The sequence below is a fragment of the Phycomyces blakesleeanus genome (genome assembly GCF_001638985.1).
Source record: "Phycomyces blakesleeanus NRRL 1555(-) unplaced genomic scaffold PHYBLscaffold_4, whole genome shotgun sequence".
Taxonomy (NCBI): domain Eukaryota; kingdom Fungi; phylum Mucoromycota; class Mucoromycetes; order Mucorales; family Phycomycetaceae; genus Phycomyces; species Phycomyces blakesleeanus.
Window position 1 is genome coordinate 519,673 of NW_017265137.1, and position 16,688 is coordinate 536,360.

A 16,688-nucleotide genomic window follows, 5' to 3' on the forward strand; every position below is an offset into this window, starting at 1 on the left:
ATAATATTGGTATGAGCTGTATAACCAGGAAGAGAAAAAGAAGAAAACTAATATAAAGGGTACAGTTGTGGAAGCCGTAATATGTTCAAGCGAGAGTTTGATGTTGTTATTATTGACGAAGCTACACAAGCTTTGGAAGGTATGTACTGGTAATACTGGTGTGCGTACAAATAAATCGAGTATTGTTTTTGGCTAATCACTCTTTGTTTATTTACTTAGCCGAATGTTGGATTGCTCTTTCCAAAGGAAAAAAGGCAATTTTGGTAAGACTGGCTATTAAATAGTATAATTCATTCATATATTTATTATTATCTATTCATACAAATATGTGTCTACAGGCAGGAGATCACCTTCAGCTACCACCTACAATCAAGACTCCCATAAAACTAGGAAGTAAACCGTCGGCAAAGGGGCTTTCAACAAAGACCGATCTGTCGACTACCTTATTCGATCGAATGTTAGGAATGTACGGAAACAGCGTGAAACGGATGTTGCTTGTACAGTATCGTATGCATCAAAAAATCATGGAATTTAGCTCAAAAGAGCTCTATGGAAACAATCTGGTTGCAGACAAGAGTGTAGCGGGACATTTGTTGGTGGATCTTCCAGGAATCGAAAGCTCAGATAACACAGAAGTCCCGATTGTCATGATTGATACCAGCGATACAGGACTTGCACATGAAATTACAGATGAAGCTAAAGAAGAACAAAGTAAGGCAAACGAAAGAGAGGTCGAGCTAGCAGCTATCCATGTGCAAAGTCTGTTGGAGGATGGGTTGCAGCAAGAACAAATTGGCATCATCACGCCTTATTCTGCACAGGTTACTAGATTAATACGTGAAATTCGGGAGAAATGGCCGTTAATTGAAATCGGAACTGTTGATGGATTCCAAGGCCGTGAGAAGGAAGCTATTTTGCTTTCTTTGGTTCGATCCAATGACGATTGTGAGGTCGGTTTTCTTGCTGAGAAGAGACGGTTGAATGGTAAGTAATGTTTTATGATATATATATATATATTGATACTTTGAGCTGTACATATTAATTATGTTATTTCTCTATATGTTAGTGGCAATGACAAGAGCAAAGCGACATCTATGTGTCATATGTGATTCCGAGACACTGGCTGGATCTAAAGGAGGAAGCCAGGCAGGATCTCGACCAGACGGAGGATTCCTCAAAAGATGGATGAATTGGCTTTGTGAAGAGTCTGATCTTCGCTTTAGTGAATTTATAGCATAAAATTTACGCGCAAAATTGTATTTTAGCATTATAAATATATGAAGCTTTCTTGGAAATTTTATAGTTCAACTTGGTTCTATTGACTAACAAGTTTAGAGAGAAAGCAATATCCAATTGTTTTAATAGACAAATACTAAGAGCATATTTAGCAGTGAGTTAACTTTTTAATTTATCTAAAGCCAAACGCCTCCACTTTAGCTAAAGAAAAGGTAACTTTTCCCAGCAGTTCAATTTACCTTTTTAAATAAATTTCGAGAGCATTTTCATCAATCAATTTTATCTTCTTGTTAACTAAATATTCACATTTAAGATAAAAGTGGAGTTAAAGTCGACTGCTGAAGATGTTTTAAGCTGAATAGCCTTGGTAATTCGTTTTTTTTATTCTCATAAAATGTGGGCTAGATCTTGAATATAATTTTCTGGATTTCTAGACAAAGATGCCAATATAACCTTTCTTGGGAGTAGGCTTTTTGAACCTTGACAAACTCTTGTGATTGACAATTTTTTGTTGCCTGTTAAATTCACTTCTGGCCATCCAAAGGTTCCGCCACAGCATAATTGATAAAAATAACATTTGGCTAATTTGTTGATCTCACTATTATTGGCATTCTATATTTTACAAAAGTAAGCTATGAGTCGTATCTTTAAAAACATTTTGGACATGATAGCTTACAACCTTTAGTATGTTCTTCAGCGTGTATCTGAAATAACGTTCAAGTCAACCCTCGAACATTTCTACGATGTGATTTTGATAACACGTCGACAGCTCCTTGAACGCTTCGGATATGCACTGACTCGCACCTTTTTTGTAATTTTGTATCATAAGAGACATTTGTATTATTTTGTCTGTACGAGTCCTAGAATTCAATAAAATCGGCTGGTAGATTATCATTTTTTATTACTTTTTTTTGCAAACTTTCGCGTTTTGATGAAAATTAAATGGACACAGTTCAAGTATCGAAATGGGGATATTTCAAAATAAAATAAAAAATCAAATATTTATTTCCATGTCTAAACACTTTTGATGAAACGAGATTGAATGTCTAATCCAACCTTCGCAATCCTGCCTAGTTATTTCATAGCTACTAGACTTTATTCTCTCGCACAAAGTTTCTTCGCTATCCAAAGGGTGCTTCTTGACAAAGTTTTTTAGCTTTGAAAAGCATTCCTCAACAGGATTCAAGAAAGAAGAGTAAGGGGGAAGAGGCTTGAGTTTGTGCTTGTTCCTTTTTTGCAGCCAGTTGCGAAGAGATAGATTACAGTGAATCCTAACATTATCCATGACTAAGTGGCAAGGACCAGAATTCGCATTATCCAGCTTCTTGACTAACTGCTGGACAAACTCTTTAAAAATTAGGCCTGTAAAGCATTAAGTTTAGTTACAGCTATGACAGAAAAAGCGTAGATAGAAATATGCTTTACATAGCTTCTTTGAGTCCTTACCTGTAGTATCATCTTTCACAACTCTTGCGTGGCAGGATTCAACGCCTTCTGCTGAAAGAGCAAATAACATTGTCACGCTTGTTGCTCTCTTGGTTTTGGTTTTAACGAAAGCTGGTAAGCCAGCTTTTGATCGAGAACGGCCTTTAATCATGGATATATTGAAGTCTGCCTCGCCGATAAAAATACAATTCTGATTGTACAAAATCCCCTCACGTAGAAGGCTTGATATGAATTTTTTTCTTTTGCGACGAGTCTCTTCATAATTTCTCTTCTCTTCCATTGCAGTCGACCCCTTTAGTGTAATCCTTTCAACATTATTTAAAAAATTGCACAGAGTGGACGTACTAATGCTATGAATGTCGTCAAACTCTTCTAAAAGTTTGGTTTTTAACTCCTCTAGTGTGATGGTATTGTTTTCATCGACAGCATTAATAATAAATTGACGGTGATGGTCCTGGATGATACTTCTAAGATCACCACCTAATGACTGGTACTCAATAGTTCCCGTCTTTTCGAACCTCTTGATGATTCCACAGACTGTCTGTCTAGGAATACCAAGTTCTTGAGAGATCTGAGTTGGGCTCTTCAAATGGTTCGCACTCTTTTCAATTATTAAATCTCGAATATGCGGAGACCTAGTAAGTTGTGGGCGTCCTGATCTCTTGATAATTTTTTTATTCGCGTTATTGGCAGCTTTTATTCTGGACCCTGACATTCTATTAATTTGAATAGCTTTGTTATTGGATACTTGGAATGTATTTGAGTGAAAGAGAAACTAATAGGTAGTGAGCTAGGTTCGCGAATTAATGCAAATTTGTATGCAGCTGTACATCATTTCGATACTTGCACGGCGCCCATTAAATTTTCCTCAAAAAGCAAAAATTTGGAAAAAAAAAATAGCTGATTCGGGTCCAAAAATCTTGTCCTTGTGGTTCCCAGACTGTCTTTGTGACCAGCAAATATGTCGGGTACTTCGCATAACATTAGAACCAATCACATTCAAGAATGACTGTTAAAGAAAATTTTCAAACTAAGATTTTGTAATTTTGAAAAGGTATAAAAAGGCAGCAATCTTGAGGACTCATGAAACCGCATCCTCTCAGGCCTTTTGGCTAAGATCAAGTGTAGTATCTGTTCTTTATAGTTTAACAACTATAACTTGGTACATAGTACCATTTGTTGTTAATCTAATTTTTCTGCGCCCGGAATCTAGAGCTCTGGCTTGCCATCTCTTGAATCCACAGGTGTCCTTTGCTTTACACTGTTGCAATGTGACGCCGAGGGGGGCTCCCAATCAATTAAATAAATGAAAATAAATGTAACTATGAAAATTTGTATTCATATTTTTTTAACATAAAAAATCGCTATACACTTTTTCCGGAAATTATTGGTGCAAAAATAAAAAATTATTTAGTGCAAAAACAAAGATAAAATTTGGTGCATTCCATTTTTGCACCAAATTTATTTTTATTTTTGCACCAATAATTTCCGGAAAAAGTGTATATCTATTAAAAAAAAGATTTTTCTTTTGAACTTTTTCTTTTTAAATTTTATATTATAGTTGGTGTGGATAGACTAAAAGTTCAAAAAAAAAGCAATAATTTAAGTCTTATCATTTGTCAAGAGTTTTAATTAATTTTGCCCTTTTTTTTTGAAGATTCAAAAAAGGGCACATTTCTTAATCGATTTTAATTAGCTAGTATTCTTCCATGGCCACAAGGATTGAGAAGAGAACCATTTTTTATGGAGATGTACCATATAATGAGAGGTCTAGAAAAACTCACAATAAGGTTTTCACTTAATGACAGAGACGGGAATATGGGCTCAATTTTATCTAATATGTATTTTGAACTAATTTTGAACTTTTTGTTTTTTAAAAAAAAGGTATGGACAATCATAAATTGGTCTGATTGACTAAGTTTTGGATGAAGTTGTTTTACCTTTTTTTTTTGAACTTTTATTCTGTCCACACCAACCTTATTCACTACCGATGTGCTATATCAATGATTATAGAAAAAGTAATCCATATTATGTCGTAAAAATATACCTAATAAAAAACATTTCAGTTAAACTTTTGAGATAAACAGATACTTACTCATCTTCACCAAGTTCAAATTTCTTCTGAAATATCTCAACATAATTTTAAAGTGATGAATGCTATTTCAAGATCGCACCCATTGATAAGTCTATCGTTCTTAGATACCTAACATCTTTAAAATTACCTGTTTATTTTTCTATAAAAATTATTAAAACTTGGCTATATGTCCTACATTGAAATACAATGGCTTTGTAATCCATACTCAACCTTGTTACTACTTAGAAAAGCTCATATATATTCTAAAGAAGTTCCTTTTCTTTTTTACTATTAGCGACAATCTAATTATTTTAATATGCATATAACTCTTTGTAGTCCAAGATACAAAATCGTTTAATGGGATTATTAATACATATAAGTCTATAAAAGAGGTCCAAATATAAGCTATTATTAATGTAAAGTTTTATTACGTAGCTTTTAGCCGAAAATGATGTACCTGGTTTAATAGCTGCGTCGTATTTACTACTGCGGCTCGGTTGTTTGTATGCATTTGGAATTGGTGCTCACCAGTGGTGTGCTTTATGTTTTGGGGGATTTAATTTTAATTTTTGCTGCGGCAAAAGGAGTTTTTATCTTTATGTTATTGGACCGCAACAAATACATTTTTTTTCAGCCAATCCGGAAGACCAACAATTGGAGTTTTGGCCCTATTGTTATTTTTATATATTGATGGCTTACAAACTAGTTAAATCGCGCTCCCTTAAATTCACCGAACGCAGAATGCAAATTAGAGCAACACCCGCTCTTTACCTTTCTTTCTCATGACAGACCTTCAAATCTCAATCCAACAAAAACCCCTCAGCGTATTCTCCCTTCCAGAAGAACTACTCTCTGCTCTTGTAGCAGTGGACCAAGAAACAGAAACAGAAGTCCAAATAGAATGGAAACAGCAGGCCCTTGTCACTAGCCAGGCTCTCCAGCGTCTAGAGATCAACGAAGACCAGGACACATTGACTTGCCGTACTTGTGATATCACTTTTACTAGTACTGAGCGCGAACAACACAGAAAGCACTACAACACTGATTGGCATCGTTATAACATCAAGCGAAGACTTGTTTTGGACACCACCCCTGTCTCCCTCATTGAATTTGAAAAACTTTTGGCTGGTAAGGAATAAAAACATTTATATAAATAAAGCACAATTTTTTTAAACTTCAATCTAGACTTGAGTGACAGTATTTCAGGAACTGACTCAGAGGATACTGACGAAGAAAGCGATACCGAAGTTGCCCACGATCGCGTAAATGCCTTGGTTGGAAAACAAAAATCAGTCTTACCTGACCACGATATTACAAAGAATCCCAATGAAGAGGGATCGCTCCTCCAGAAGCGTTACTCCGCCATGGTGTGGTTTAATGCCAAGCCGCTATTATCCGGATCGATCCATCTTGGTATCTACCGTACTTTGTTTTCGACAAAAACAGCCGATATTGCAGCTGTAAGAGCACTACAAAGTAAAAATTATGAGAAGAAGCCTCGATACTGGACTATTTTGATGTTGGGTGGAGGTCATTTTGCTGGATGTGTCGTGGATGTCAATCAGAGCAAGGGAATTTCAGAGCCTTCTGTTGAAAAACAAGTCAGACTTGTCACACACAAAACATTCCACCGTTATACCAGTATGTGTCATCTAATAACTATACACACACACATATATAGCCGGTGTAGAATAAGAAGAGCAAGATGTTAATTTTTTGATATTATCCCAACTCATAGCGCGTAGAAAGCAAGGTGGTGCCCAATCTTCTAACGATAACGCAAAGGGAAAGGCCAATTCTGCCGGTGCTCAAATTAGACGCTACAACGAGCAATTGTTGCAAAAGGTAAATGAGAGAGAGAGAGAGAGAGAAAAATTTACACAAAAATACAGGTTACTGACGCATGAAATTAAATTGTAGGAAGTCAGAGAGTTACTTTCTCAGTGGAAAAGCTATATTGACCGAAGCGAACTTGTACTAGTTCATGCTCCAAGCAACAACCGAAAGATTGTGTATGGGTATGAGAATGCCGTACTGACAAAAGAAAATCCGGCTGTCAAGACCATTCCTTTTGTTACCAAACGGCCCACATTGAGTGAATTAAAACGCGTGTTCCTGGAGATTAGCACATTCAAGGTAATTGAGGTAGATGAAGAAGCTATTCTGGCCCACAAGAACAAAGCCATCGAAAAGGAAGAAAAAGCAAGACAGCTTCTGGAAAAATCAAAGCAGCAAAAGCCGACAACCTCATCTACAAAACCAAAAGCTGAGGCTTCTCCAGAGCTCGAAAAGCTGGCCGGACTTGTGAAACAGGGAAAGACATCAGTGATTTTCTCTTATCTCAGCAAGCACAAAGATATCAATGTATCTAGTATTTTGCCAAGTTATATCACTGCAGAAGATAATGGGCGGTTCCCGACTTTGCTTCACATGGCGTCTCATTACGGCCATCGTTCATTAGTCGAATCTTTATTAATGGAAGCTCACGCTGATCCTACCGTCAAAAGTGAAGGTGGTAAGACACCATATGAAGTTGCCAAAGATAAGACCATCCGCAGTGTATTCCGCCGCTGTATGCATGAACTTCCTGACAAGTGGGCCTGGCTTGAAGAGGCACGTGTGCCCAGTCCACTTACACTGGAGGCCGAGGAGGAACAATTGGAAAAGGAGCGAATAAAGAAAGAAAAGGAGGCAGAGAAAATCAGACTTATTGAAGAGGAACGTCTCCGACGTGAAGCTGAGGAAGAAGCCAGAGAACGAGAACAAAAGGCTGCGGAAGAAGTACGGAAGCGAGGCAAGGCCAACGTTTTGGTCGCAAAAGCATTGATTGGAAGCCAGGGAAACATGGCAAACATGTCACCGGAAGCTCGTGTACGCCTAGAGAGAGAAAAGCGGGCTAGGGCAGCTGAAGAGCGTATGCGACGTATGGGTGGAAACTAAGTTGGGCTATGCTTTTTGAAAAAAAAAACACCCCATTTGGACCGCTTTTCTTCTTTGAAGTCTAGAGGAACAAATACTCCTCCTTACAGATGTGGATATGTGCTGACATGCTTGAATGATGCTTCCTCGAACGAAACTGATATTTGATTGCGTTTCACATCAAGTAGGAGGGCGGAATATTGCATATTATACTGGTTACAACAATTAGAGCTGTCAAACTAGGATATGCAAACTTGGCAAGAAGATCGTGACTAATAACCTAATAAAGATATTTGCACCAAAATGATTTCCTCGTTAGAATTGTCATTGATGTTTGTATTATATTATTTAATGATAAATATCACCGTTAATTGATATAATATCTACTCTATAATAAATAAGGTTATTTTAAGAAGACCTGAAAGATATATAAAGTCGTAGAATTAACAAACATATGGGTTAAGGTCAAAGGTTAAAGGTGTAATACCACGTAAAATACAAGATTGTTTATATCACACTCAAGAAATAATTGGATAATGTGGGATACGTGATTTAGCGGAGTCATTAGAATGGAAATGCATTTTAAATGGGGTGGATCTTATGAATACAGCAAAACACACTATAGAAGGCACACAATTGATGTGACTACAATTAAAGTCTTGTAATGAGGAATAAAAATTCCAGAATTCTCTCTATATATGCAAATTTCTAAAGAGTTTATTTAATATAGTGTTCACCTTCTTACGTCTCCTACTCTCTTCAGATTGTGATCGCGTCCATCACGGCGCACACAATCTGGCGCGCACACTGGAAGCTTGTCTTTGATAATTCCCTCCTTCATCCCTAATGTAGTCGCAGCTAAGGCGGCTGCTGCTATACAAAGATCCCATGACCTCAATACCACTTTGCTAGCGTTCATCTATCCCTTCTCCTTCACTGTAATTTTATCATTTCTTAAATTACGGCTTCAAAGGCTGAACACTGTGTGCATTGGCAATATCAATAAATACTAAGAATAAATAAAAGATATATATTCATTTAATAGAGCTCTAAGCATTTATGCCTCTTTTCTGGGACATAGGGCATGTTGAATAGAGTCACCTTTTGATTCTTTTTTATTGTTTGGCACTTTCGCTTTATTGTATTTTTCAACGCTAACTTTAGGAGGACGATATTTTAATTCTACCAGATTACAAATTATGATTCTTTTACCAGCGTGGAATAACTATATCTGGTCCCTAAGAATTGAGTCTTATTATAGTAATTAATACAAGCCAGGATACAAACTATTCGTATCAAGATTTTTATTTGTGCTTTGAAAAATAAAAATAAAATGGTGGATTGGGATTACTTACCAGTTGGTGCTGTAAAACTCTGGTATTGTGGATACAATAGACGAATGAAAGACAAAGGCACGATGCGCATAAGAAGACCAATAAATAGTAAGATATCTAACAAGGTTGCGTCACAAAGGGTGTAATGACAATACGTTCTTATAAACTTCTGCGTAACTGGTTATTAATATAGTGTATTTGGAACTAGCCCCTTTTTTATTGTCAAGTCTAAATTTACGGCGCAAACGGCTATTAATTGAATATACAAGTTTTTTTTGGATGAGACAGCATTTTATTATTAAATTACCCAAAGACAAACTGCAACTCTTAAAAGGACGCGAGTTAGGTACCCGAGGAGAGATTGATGAACACAAAAATTGTGGGGACAAAGTAGTATGCTAATGCGTACAATGAATATATTGTATTTTTTCAGGACACACCTTATTGCTCTGAAGGATTAGATAAAGAACCTGTATCCCAGGCAGTCAGTCGCAATGAATTGGTCCGGTTAGATAGAAACGTCGTACCCGTAAGATTGCCGGCTTGTAAATGGTATAAGGCCAAAAAAGAGTATAATAAAGTTTGAGAAAAAAAAGAAAAGTGTGCTTAATTTGTGTTATTATACTTACCAATACATATATCATTGACATACGATTAAGATATCAGACAAAATACTAAAAGTTCCTTTTAAAGGAAATACTGCATCCATTTGGTATAAATACCATATGAGTACAAGCTTTGTATCGCAACGCAGGTACTTTACTTGTAATGTCAAAATATGCTTTCCTTGGAATTATCCTTGATCTGTGTCTGTGCGGATACAAACTACAGAATTTCTACTTCAAATCCAGACTGAGAAACCAGTAAAACAGACTATACAAAGCGCACACTTTGAAAATGTAAATCCCAATTTTTGAAATATAAAATGTTCAATACTTTTTTATATTTAAGTAAAAAATAGAGTGGAAGTTATGTAAAAATAATAACTGGCTAATATGTTACTTATAATACCTTGAAAATACTTTTTTGTACTGTTAATTGGAAAATATTATCCATTAATAGCAGTTGGTAACTCTTACGTGCGACCTGTATTTTCAAAGACTTAATGTATATACTAAAATAGTCTTTTATATATTAGAGTCTATCACTAAAACAAAGATTATATTCTGTTAACACTTGTTTTAATTTTTGAGTGTAAGGTTTAAAGCAACAGAAATTGTATATAGTCAGCACAAGAAAAAATATTATTAGTCTCGATCTAATTCCAGTTTTTCTACTTTTGATATTCTGAAGGAAAATTAAGCATATGACGAGTAAGTACACAAAACACGGGCAGTTGTAAAAATAGTACAGCCAGAAACTTGAAGAGGGAATATACTAAATAACACAATTAAATTTAAGTAATAAAGTTTGTAAAAAAGGTAAATAAATACATGAAATATCTGTACATGCTAGTATTGTCTTTATATCCATGAAAAGTCTGGAAAACCCAAAGGGTATTGTAAGTTATCAAAGAACATAACCAGTGTTAAAGTACTATACTTTTATTTAACATGGGAAATTGTAAGACAATACTTGCAAGGCGTGAGAGCTGTCACTGACTTTATTAAATATGTGTTAAATAGACTGTGTACTGCATCAATGCTTTCTAGCTTTCATGTTTATCAGCAATGAGAATGATCTAATGGAGCAATTTGTAAATTTCATTGTACTCCATAAAATCAACTACCATTGGCCTTGGAATCAGATCCTGAGTACAATCAAAATGCATTTCACAGAGTTCAGTTGATTTGATATTACTTTAATGGTTACTCAATAGTACGATTAACCATCAGCAGACATACTCAAGGAAAATATGATGCCTAAAGTAATCGCATACTAAAATCCCGCGCCATCGAACTATTTATCAAGAAAAGCTTATAATCTAAGAAAGAATATCAAAATCATGGCTTTATTCTTAGTGAAGCAACGGAAGCATCAGCCGATCTTCTTTGCCAGAAAGGATGAGCATAGTACTTTCAAAAATGTGTTACAAAAACTAAAGAATATTGTTGAGCAATTTGAGTACTTTTTTGACTCAAAAATGAATAATAAACAAATATCCAACAAATACACACAATATAGAAATATGCCAGAGTAACTATATTATATATTATTTTAGTCTCGCTTAATTTAGTAAAGGAACAAAACTAGTAAATATAGCTACAAGCTGTCTGTCAATCTAACAAGCATGTTATTTATAAACCTAAATTAAGTATAATATTTACAAATTCCTGTTCTGCTTATTTAATTAAGCATTCTGTATACTAACACGACTTTTTCATTAACACAGAATAATATTTATATTTGGTTTGGTATTTTCTTTTAGTTGCAAATATTGAAAAGGCAATAGCTTTTTTTTAGTTAGACAAACTAATAAAGAATTCAACGATTTCTGGCATTAATATTTGCTAAAAGTCTATTAGACATTGGCTTGACCTTTTGACTTCAACACTCATTCAATTGAAATAATATTATAGCTTTTGTTGGATGTAACATCTATATTTGATTTTGTGGTCGCAATTATTTTTATCAATACCACAAAGTATATTTTTATTGGTCGCAAAATTTATTTATTTATTTTTTTGATATCAATTACTGTGTTTAAAATAGTACAAACCAATTTTGAAGAGTATAGTGCTCGGACTACATGTACATTTCAGGACCAAAATAAGAAAAAATGATAAAAAAAAGTCCATTTACAATGATCATTTATACAATATTGCTGCATTAAATAACATACTCTCATTGTAAGTAATGGAGGTTGCACGGTAATTGGGGTTCTAGTACGCCCTGATTATCTAAGGCAGCCAAATCGTCTGATCCTCCAATGATTTTCCCATTCATAAAAATGGCTGGAACAGTACGACGACCAGTTCTCTCAATAAGTGCTGCCTGAAGTTCCCTACCGTCCTGTCGTAGATCAATCTCAACCACCTGGTACTGGTGTGGGCAATACTTGTTCAAGATTTCCTTGGCTCGCTTGCAATAAGGACTTAAGAATGGGTTACACTTTAATAATTCAATATTCGATTACAATACACTTGACTTACCAATAGGACTTGCTGTATATTAATACAGAACTGTGATGTATTTTGTAGTCCACCCACACCTTTTGGGGATGTGAAAGCTGAAAAATGTACAATTTAGGTTCTAATTCAATTTCTACGGGAAGTAATGTTTCCCAAGACCAGTCCTTGCCAAAGATCGACATAATATTCTGTAAATAGATGCGCGGTGATTTTCGCTTGATTTTTTCCAGTCCATAGGTAACACTTATAATCTCGAAAGGCGTGTTGTTGAGCGGTGTATCAGAAATCAAATGTGTATACTCTGCCTCTAGATAGTCATCAATCGAGCGATGTGATTCGTCCTTGTGATAGGACCATAATGAGTGAGTTTGTCCAAATCTCGATGCTCCCGTCATGGCCGTCAAGACATCCAGATGAATCGAGGCTGATTGTAGTGGCATGTTGTTCATGACGGACAGTGCTTCACCCCCGGGGTAATTCTTCATTGAAACCAATAGCATCATAATAGACCCACAAAAACAGACTACCAAAGCACCCGCCACACCCACCAGAGACACAGTGGCGTACATGGAATGTCTCGCTTTTAGTGATAATTTGCTGACTGTAAAGGCAGCTGCTGTGGTATAAATCGGAATAGTGTACATAATAAATCGCCATTCCTTATGAGGAAGCATTGAGAATAAACCAGTGTATACCAAAGCGGGAGCAAGTAGAACACGAATACGACGGTCGGTAAAAAATCCCATCAGGGCAAGAGGGTAGCTGACCATCAGCACACGCGGCAAGAAATTAACAAAGTAAGCATAGAAAGGCAGCGTGCCCCATTCAGAGCTTTTGTTGAGAATTGCATTAAAGAAAAATACACTGCCTTCTGGCCAGACCCATCGCTGCCAAAAATAAGAGTCTATTGGGATAGTTAAACCTAAGGAGACTACGGTAGTAAGGGCACCTTGGATGATGATGGTGCGGAAAGTGATATGGCGATATAAAGCCCATTCAAATACGAGGATAATTGCTAGAAGAATGCCGACCTCGAATCGAAAGACAAGACCAGTGAATGTTAGGTAGCGAATCATGAGCGTGAGTTGGGTAGTGCGATTGGCACGGGTTGTCATACTAAGAATCCAATGAGACAGGCCTAAGAGTACCAAAGGTAAAGCAAGGGTATTCGGAAGAGTACGACTAGACCAAAATACGATGTGAAACTGGCAGAATAAGAGAATCATGAAAATAGTAGACGTACGTTTCCCCAACAGCAAACGTACAGACCTTTCAAAGTAGCCCATTCCCACGGAGACCATTGCTCCAAGAATGAGACGCGGAATGACTTGTTCCCGAGTAGAGATCCATTCACCAACAAAAAAAGGTCGGATTAGACGGCTAAGAAGTCCAAGTATAGTGGCACCAACAAATGTTCGAGGAACAACCCCGGGAAAGTCAAAATGATCATAGTCTGAGAGAGGGATTCCATGCATGACATCATAAATAGCCTGGAGATTGAAACTTTCTTCTACTTTGGTGTAGGGGCATGCGATGCAATAAATTGCGATCAATGCGAAGAACAACACGCGCCTCATGTTGCTCGTTTAGTCCGAATAGGCAATTGTCTCTTTTGTGGTTGATTGAGAAGGACAATTTTTATGCCAGACCCAATGTGGGACTAGACACCTGCCGGTGCAACGAACGAGCGCGCCGCCCAAATGACACCCTTTTTTTTCTGTACTTCATAGCTTCGCTATTAAGAGTATTGGTACAGCCTCACCATCTGTTCCTTTTTCATTTATATGATCTGCCTCATGAACATTGCTGCACCAAAAGATGGATTCAAATCCATTGCGATTGAGCCTTTGGAAGATTACCTTGAGTTCATGGGGCCAGCCCAGCCTGCATCCCTCTCCTCAACAGGATCTAACATTCGAGTTCTTCGAGGCGAAGCACGCTTCAGTTTAACAAAGTCGGTTAAAATTCGTAGTATGACTGTAAAATTCAAGGGCTTTAGCCGAGTCCAATTTATCACCTCAGGTAATCCAGTTGAGATCAGCATGCCGTTACTTCCAAAGCTTAAACGGCCATTATTCGGAAAGACTACCTTACCAGCGGGTGACCATGTCGTCTCTTGGGATCTTGAGATTCCCAATATATACCCCCGAACAACAGACATGAAACGCGCCTCGATTGACTACAAGATCGAGCTCTCAATTTCTGTAAATCTTCACAAAACCTTAACCGCCACATATCCTATTGTAATTCAACGACATCTCTTGCCGAGCTGCGAACTTGCTCCCTTGGTGGAAACACGGGTGTATAAAAGCACAGTTCCAGCCAAATTTCACTACGAAATCGATGCTCCTCAGATTGTCTGTATTGATCAGGGCAGTGTACCTATAGCGATCCAATACCTATGTTTTGCCAGCCAGAAGTTCGTGCGTAGCATTCGGACCCAATTGATTCAAATAGAATATTACAGGTAGGCTTTGTCTCTCGGCTCGTTTCCTTTTTACCTGAAATTCGAAATTTCTCACCAAAGGAACTTGGAAAGTAAAGATGCCAGGCCATTCCAAAGTCAGAATGTGATATGCAAGCTCATGGAACCAAGGAAACAGATAACCAGAAGATGAGCGACACTATCAAGAACAACAAAAGTTACACTAAATTTGTCAAACGCACGGTGCCAGCATTAATACACAACGTCAACGCCATCAAATCTTCTACCTGGAAGCGACCCCTTGTTATCAGCCATCCACTACATCCTCAACTAGTCCATGCGCTAGAATCTCCTCTCGTATCAATCTACCACCAATTAGAAGTAACCTTCTTGTTTGAACACAAGTACGAAACCGTGCGTGCAAAGATTCCTCTAATTGTAGCCTCGGTTCCCAAAAGCAGTCATTCTATACCATTGCTAGTTGAAAATGGTGTACCATGGCCAAGGTACCACTTTGAAACTCAACCTCGGTACGAGTCTGTTGAGTTTGGGCCAGAAATGAAGTCCAAACGAGGGGAGATCGACAGTATGACTTCTGGAATTCAAGCCAGTGTATTCCGGGAAGATAAAGCGCTTTTTCTCAAACCTCCTCCTCGGCAAAAACCCACATTTGTCGAACAAAGTTTTTCTGAAATGGACTTACCGAGCTTAAACAAGCCTATCGTTGTCGAAAGAACCCTCAAGAAATTTGCATCTGCATTTGATCTCAGTACTGCCTCGCGGGATGATGGAGATGAAGAAAGCGGAGAGGAGGCACGCGAAATAATCGAACGTCCAAGAACAACCACACCCACATCTGCCATGCGCCGAGAGAAGCTGAAAAAATCTCTTCCTCCACTTGATATCGAGCTTGCCAACACAGGGAAATCACGAATACAAAAAGGCGTAAAAATGGAACAGCTCAAAAGTTCCGGAAGCTCTGACGTCCTTCCTGCTGCTGATATGAGAGATTTACACAACCAAGTAAAGCAGCATTATAATAGCCTTGGAATCAGAGAAAAATCACGACCTAAGCTTGAAGTAATGGCAGCATCCTCTGGACCTCCATTGGCAAAACCAGATCCTCCTTATGGTAGTCTTGGTAGAAGCAAGTATTATATCGCCAATGAACTGTTTGATGACGACGAAGATGAGACAGATAACCATTCTGTGGTATCTGAAGCTTCTTACACCAGTAAAAACGCCCCCAGTCTAAGCTCTTCTGCAACCGCATCTTCCAATCCTAGCCGTCTCACACTCCTGTCTAGACCGCCTTCACCTGTATTTAGTCCTGCTCCAGGTCTTCCTGCAACGATACCCCTCCAATCCCACGAAGAAACCCATTTCTCACTTGTTGAGGAATCATTTATTAATTCACCACCTGGTGCCATGTCGCCTGCAATGGCCACAGTAGCCTCTTCAACTGTTCTTTCCCCCCGGACTACATATGCGCTTCGAAGGCGCTTAGTACTTTCTTCCGTCTCGTCTTTAGTAATAGATGAAGCCTATGCGAGTACAAGTGTTACCGAAGACATGCGCACATCTTCCATACTTGATCCTGAAGGAGACACAATGTGCCGAATTGGCATTCAGCAGTTGGACGATGCATGTGCTGTCAAGAATCATTACCTCAATGCCAAATTACCGCCCCTTCCAACTGATACTCCCAACCTTCCACAAAATCCAAGGCGTGCTGCTCCCGATATGTCAAAACGGCTCACTAAGCTTTATGTCGATGATAGCGATGAGGAAGATCCAGAGCCATTACCAGCTATACCAGAGAATCTCCCGCCTATTGACCACTTTAGTCGTCGCAGGGAAGAGAAAGCAAAAGAAGAGCCACCAAAACTGCCTCGGCTCTCCTTTGGTATGGCTCTTGGTGTATCCTTGGGACTTGACTTTAAGTAATAGATATCCTTACAACCACTCATGCATTCTTCTTTATCTTTATCTTTCTTTTTATTTTTCTCTTTCTTTTCTTTTGTTTCTTATGTATACCATTTTCATTTGTTTATCGAATGGCACTCATTCTCAAGTCATTTTATTTCTCTTTCTCTCTCTTTCTCTCTTTCTTCTTTCATACCCAGACACCCCCACACTTTACAACTTTACATGGCGGCACGTGAAAATAAAGAATACCATGG

At 37.7% G+C, this 16,688-nt stretch overlaps 7 protein-coding genes across 7 annotated transcripts; 3 read left to right on the plus strand and 4 right to left on the minus strand.

Annotated features, from left to right (window-relative positions):
- Window positions 1-1,957: 1,957 nt before the first annotated feature.
- On the minus strand, window positions 1,958-3,666 carry PHYBLDRAFT_141266 (Homeodomain-like DNA binding domain-containing transcription factor; the record flags this gene model as incomplete). The annotated part of the gene is made up of 5 exons (XM_018430553.1): window positions 1,958-2,040; window positions 2,293-2,598; window positions 2,683-3,398; window positions 3,513-3,549; window positions 3,624-3,666. The coding sequence occupies 5 exons, from the start codon at window positions 3,664-3,666 to the stop codon at window positions 1,958-1,960; spliced, it is 1,185 nt and encodes a 394-aa protein (XP_018295418.1).
- Window positions 3,667-4,370: 704 nt separating this feature from the next.
- On the minus strand, window positions 4,371-5,267 carry PHYBLDRAFT_60512 (hypothetical protein; the record flags this gene model as incomplete). Its single annotated transcript, XM_018440652.1, has 4 exons — window positions 4,371-4,548; window positions 4,627-4,677; window positions 4,778-4,803; window positions 5,214-5,267. 4 exons carry the CDS (start codon window positions 5,265-5,267, stop codon window positions 4,371-4,373), a joined length of 309 nt encoding a protein of 102 aa, XP_018295419.1.
- A 271-nt stretch (window positions 5,268-5,538) lies between these two features.
- Window positions 5,539-7,696, plus strand: PHYBLDRAFT_154532 (hypothetical protein; the record flags this gene model as incomplete). The annotated part of the gene is made up of 4 exons (XM_018433334.1): window positions 5,539-5,884; window positions 5,942-6,397; window positions 6,495-6,601; window positions 6,677-7,696. 4 exons carry the CDS (start codon window positions 5,539-5,541, stop codon window positions 7,694-7,696), a joined length of 1,929 nt encoding a protein of 642 aa, XP_018295420.1.
- Window positions 7,697-8,193: 497 nt separating this feature from the next.
- On the minus strand, window positions 8,194-8,594 carry PHYBLDRAFT_60514 (hypothetical protein; the record flags this gene model as incomplete). Its single annotated transcript, XM_018440653.1, has 2 exons — window positions 8,194-8,367; window positions 8,421-8,594. The coding sequence occupies 2 exons, from the start codon at window positions 8,592-8,594 to the stop codon at window positions 8,194-8,196; spliced, it is 348 nt and encodes a 115-aa protein (XP_018295421.1).
- A 414-nt stretch (window positions 8,595-9,008) lies between these two features.
- On the plus strand, window positions 9,009-10,798 carry PHYBLDRAFT_164300 (hypothetical protein; the record flags this gene model as incomplete). The annotated part of the gene is made up of 7 exons (XM_018434985.1): window positions 9,009-9,117; window positions 9,203-9,402; window positions 9,443-9,538; window positions 10,072-10,116; window positions 10,419-10,430; window positions 10,465-10,510; window positions 10,635-10,798. The coding sequence occupies 7 exons, from the start codon at window positions 9,009-9,011 to the stop codon at window positions 10,796-10,798; spliced, it is 672 nt and encodes a 223-aa protein (XP_018295422.1).
- Window positions 10,799-11,603: 805 nt separating this feature from the next.
- On the minus strand, window positions 11,604-13,686 carry PHYBLDRAFT_185479 (glycosyltransferase family 22 protein). Its single transcript, XM_018439081.1, has 2 exons — window positions 12,102-13,686; window positions 11,604-12,043 (listed from the first exon to the last, which is right to left on the minus strand). The coding sequence occupies exons 1-2, from the start codon at window positions 13,655-13,657 to the stop codon at window positions 11,794-11,796; spliced, it is 1,806 nt and encodes a 601-aa protein (XP_018295423.1). The 5' UTR covers window positions 13,658-13,686; the 3' UTR covers window positions 11,604-11,793.
- A 190-nt stretch (window positions 13,687-13,876) lies between these two features.
- PHYBLDRAFT_141270 (hypothetical protein) lies at window positions 13,877-16,452 on the plus strand (the record flags this gene model as incomplete). Its single annotated transcript, XM_018430554.1, has 2 exons — window positions 13,877-14,547; window positions 14,625-16,452. The coding sequence occupies 2 exons, from the start codon at window positions 13,877-13,879 to the stop codon at window positions 16,450-16,452; spliced, it is 2,499 nt and encodes an 832-aa protein (XP_018295424.1).
- Window positions 16,453-16,688: the final 236 nt, after the last annotated feature.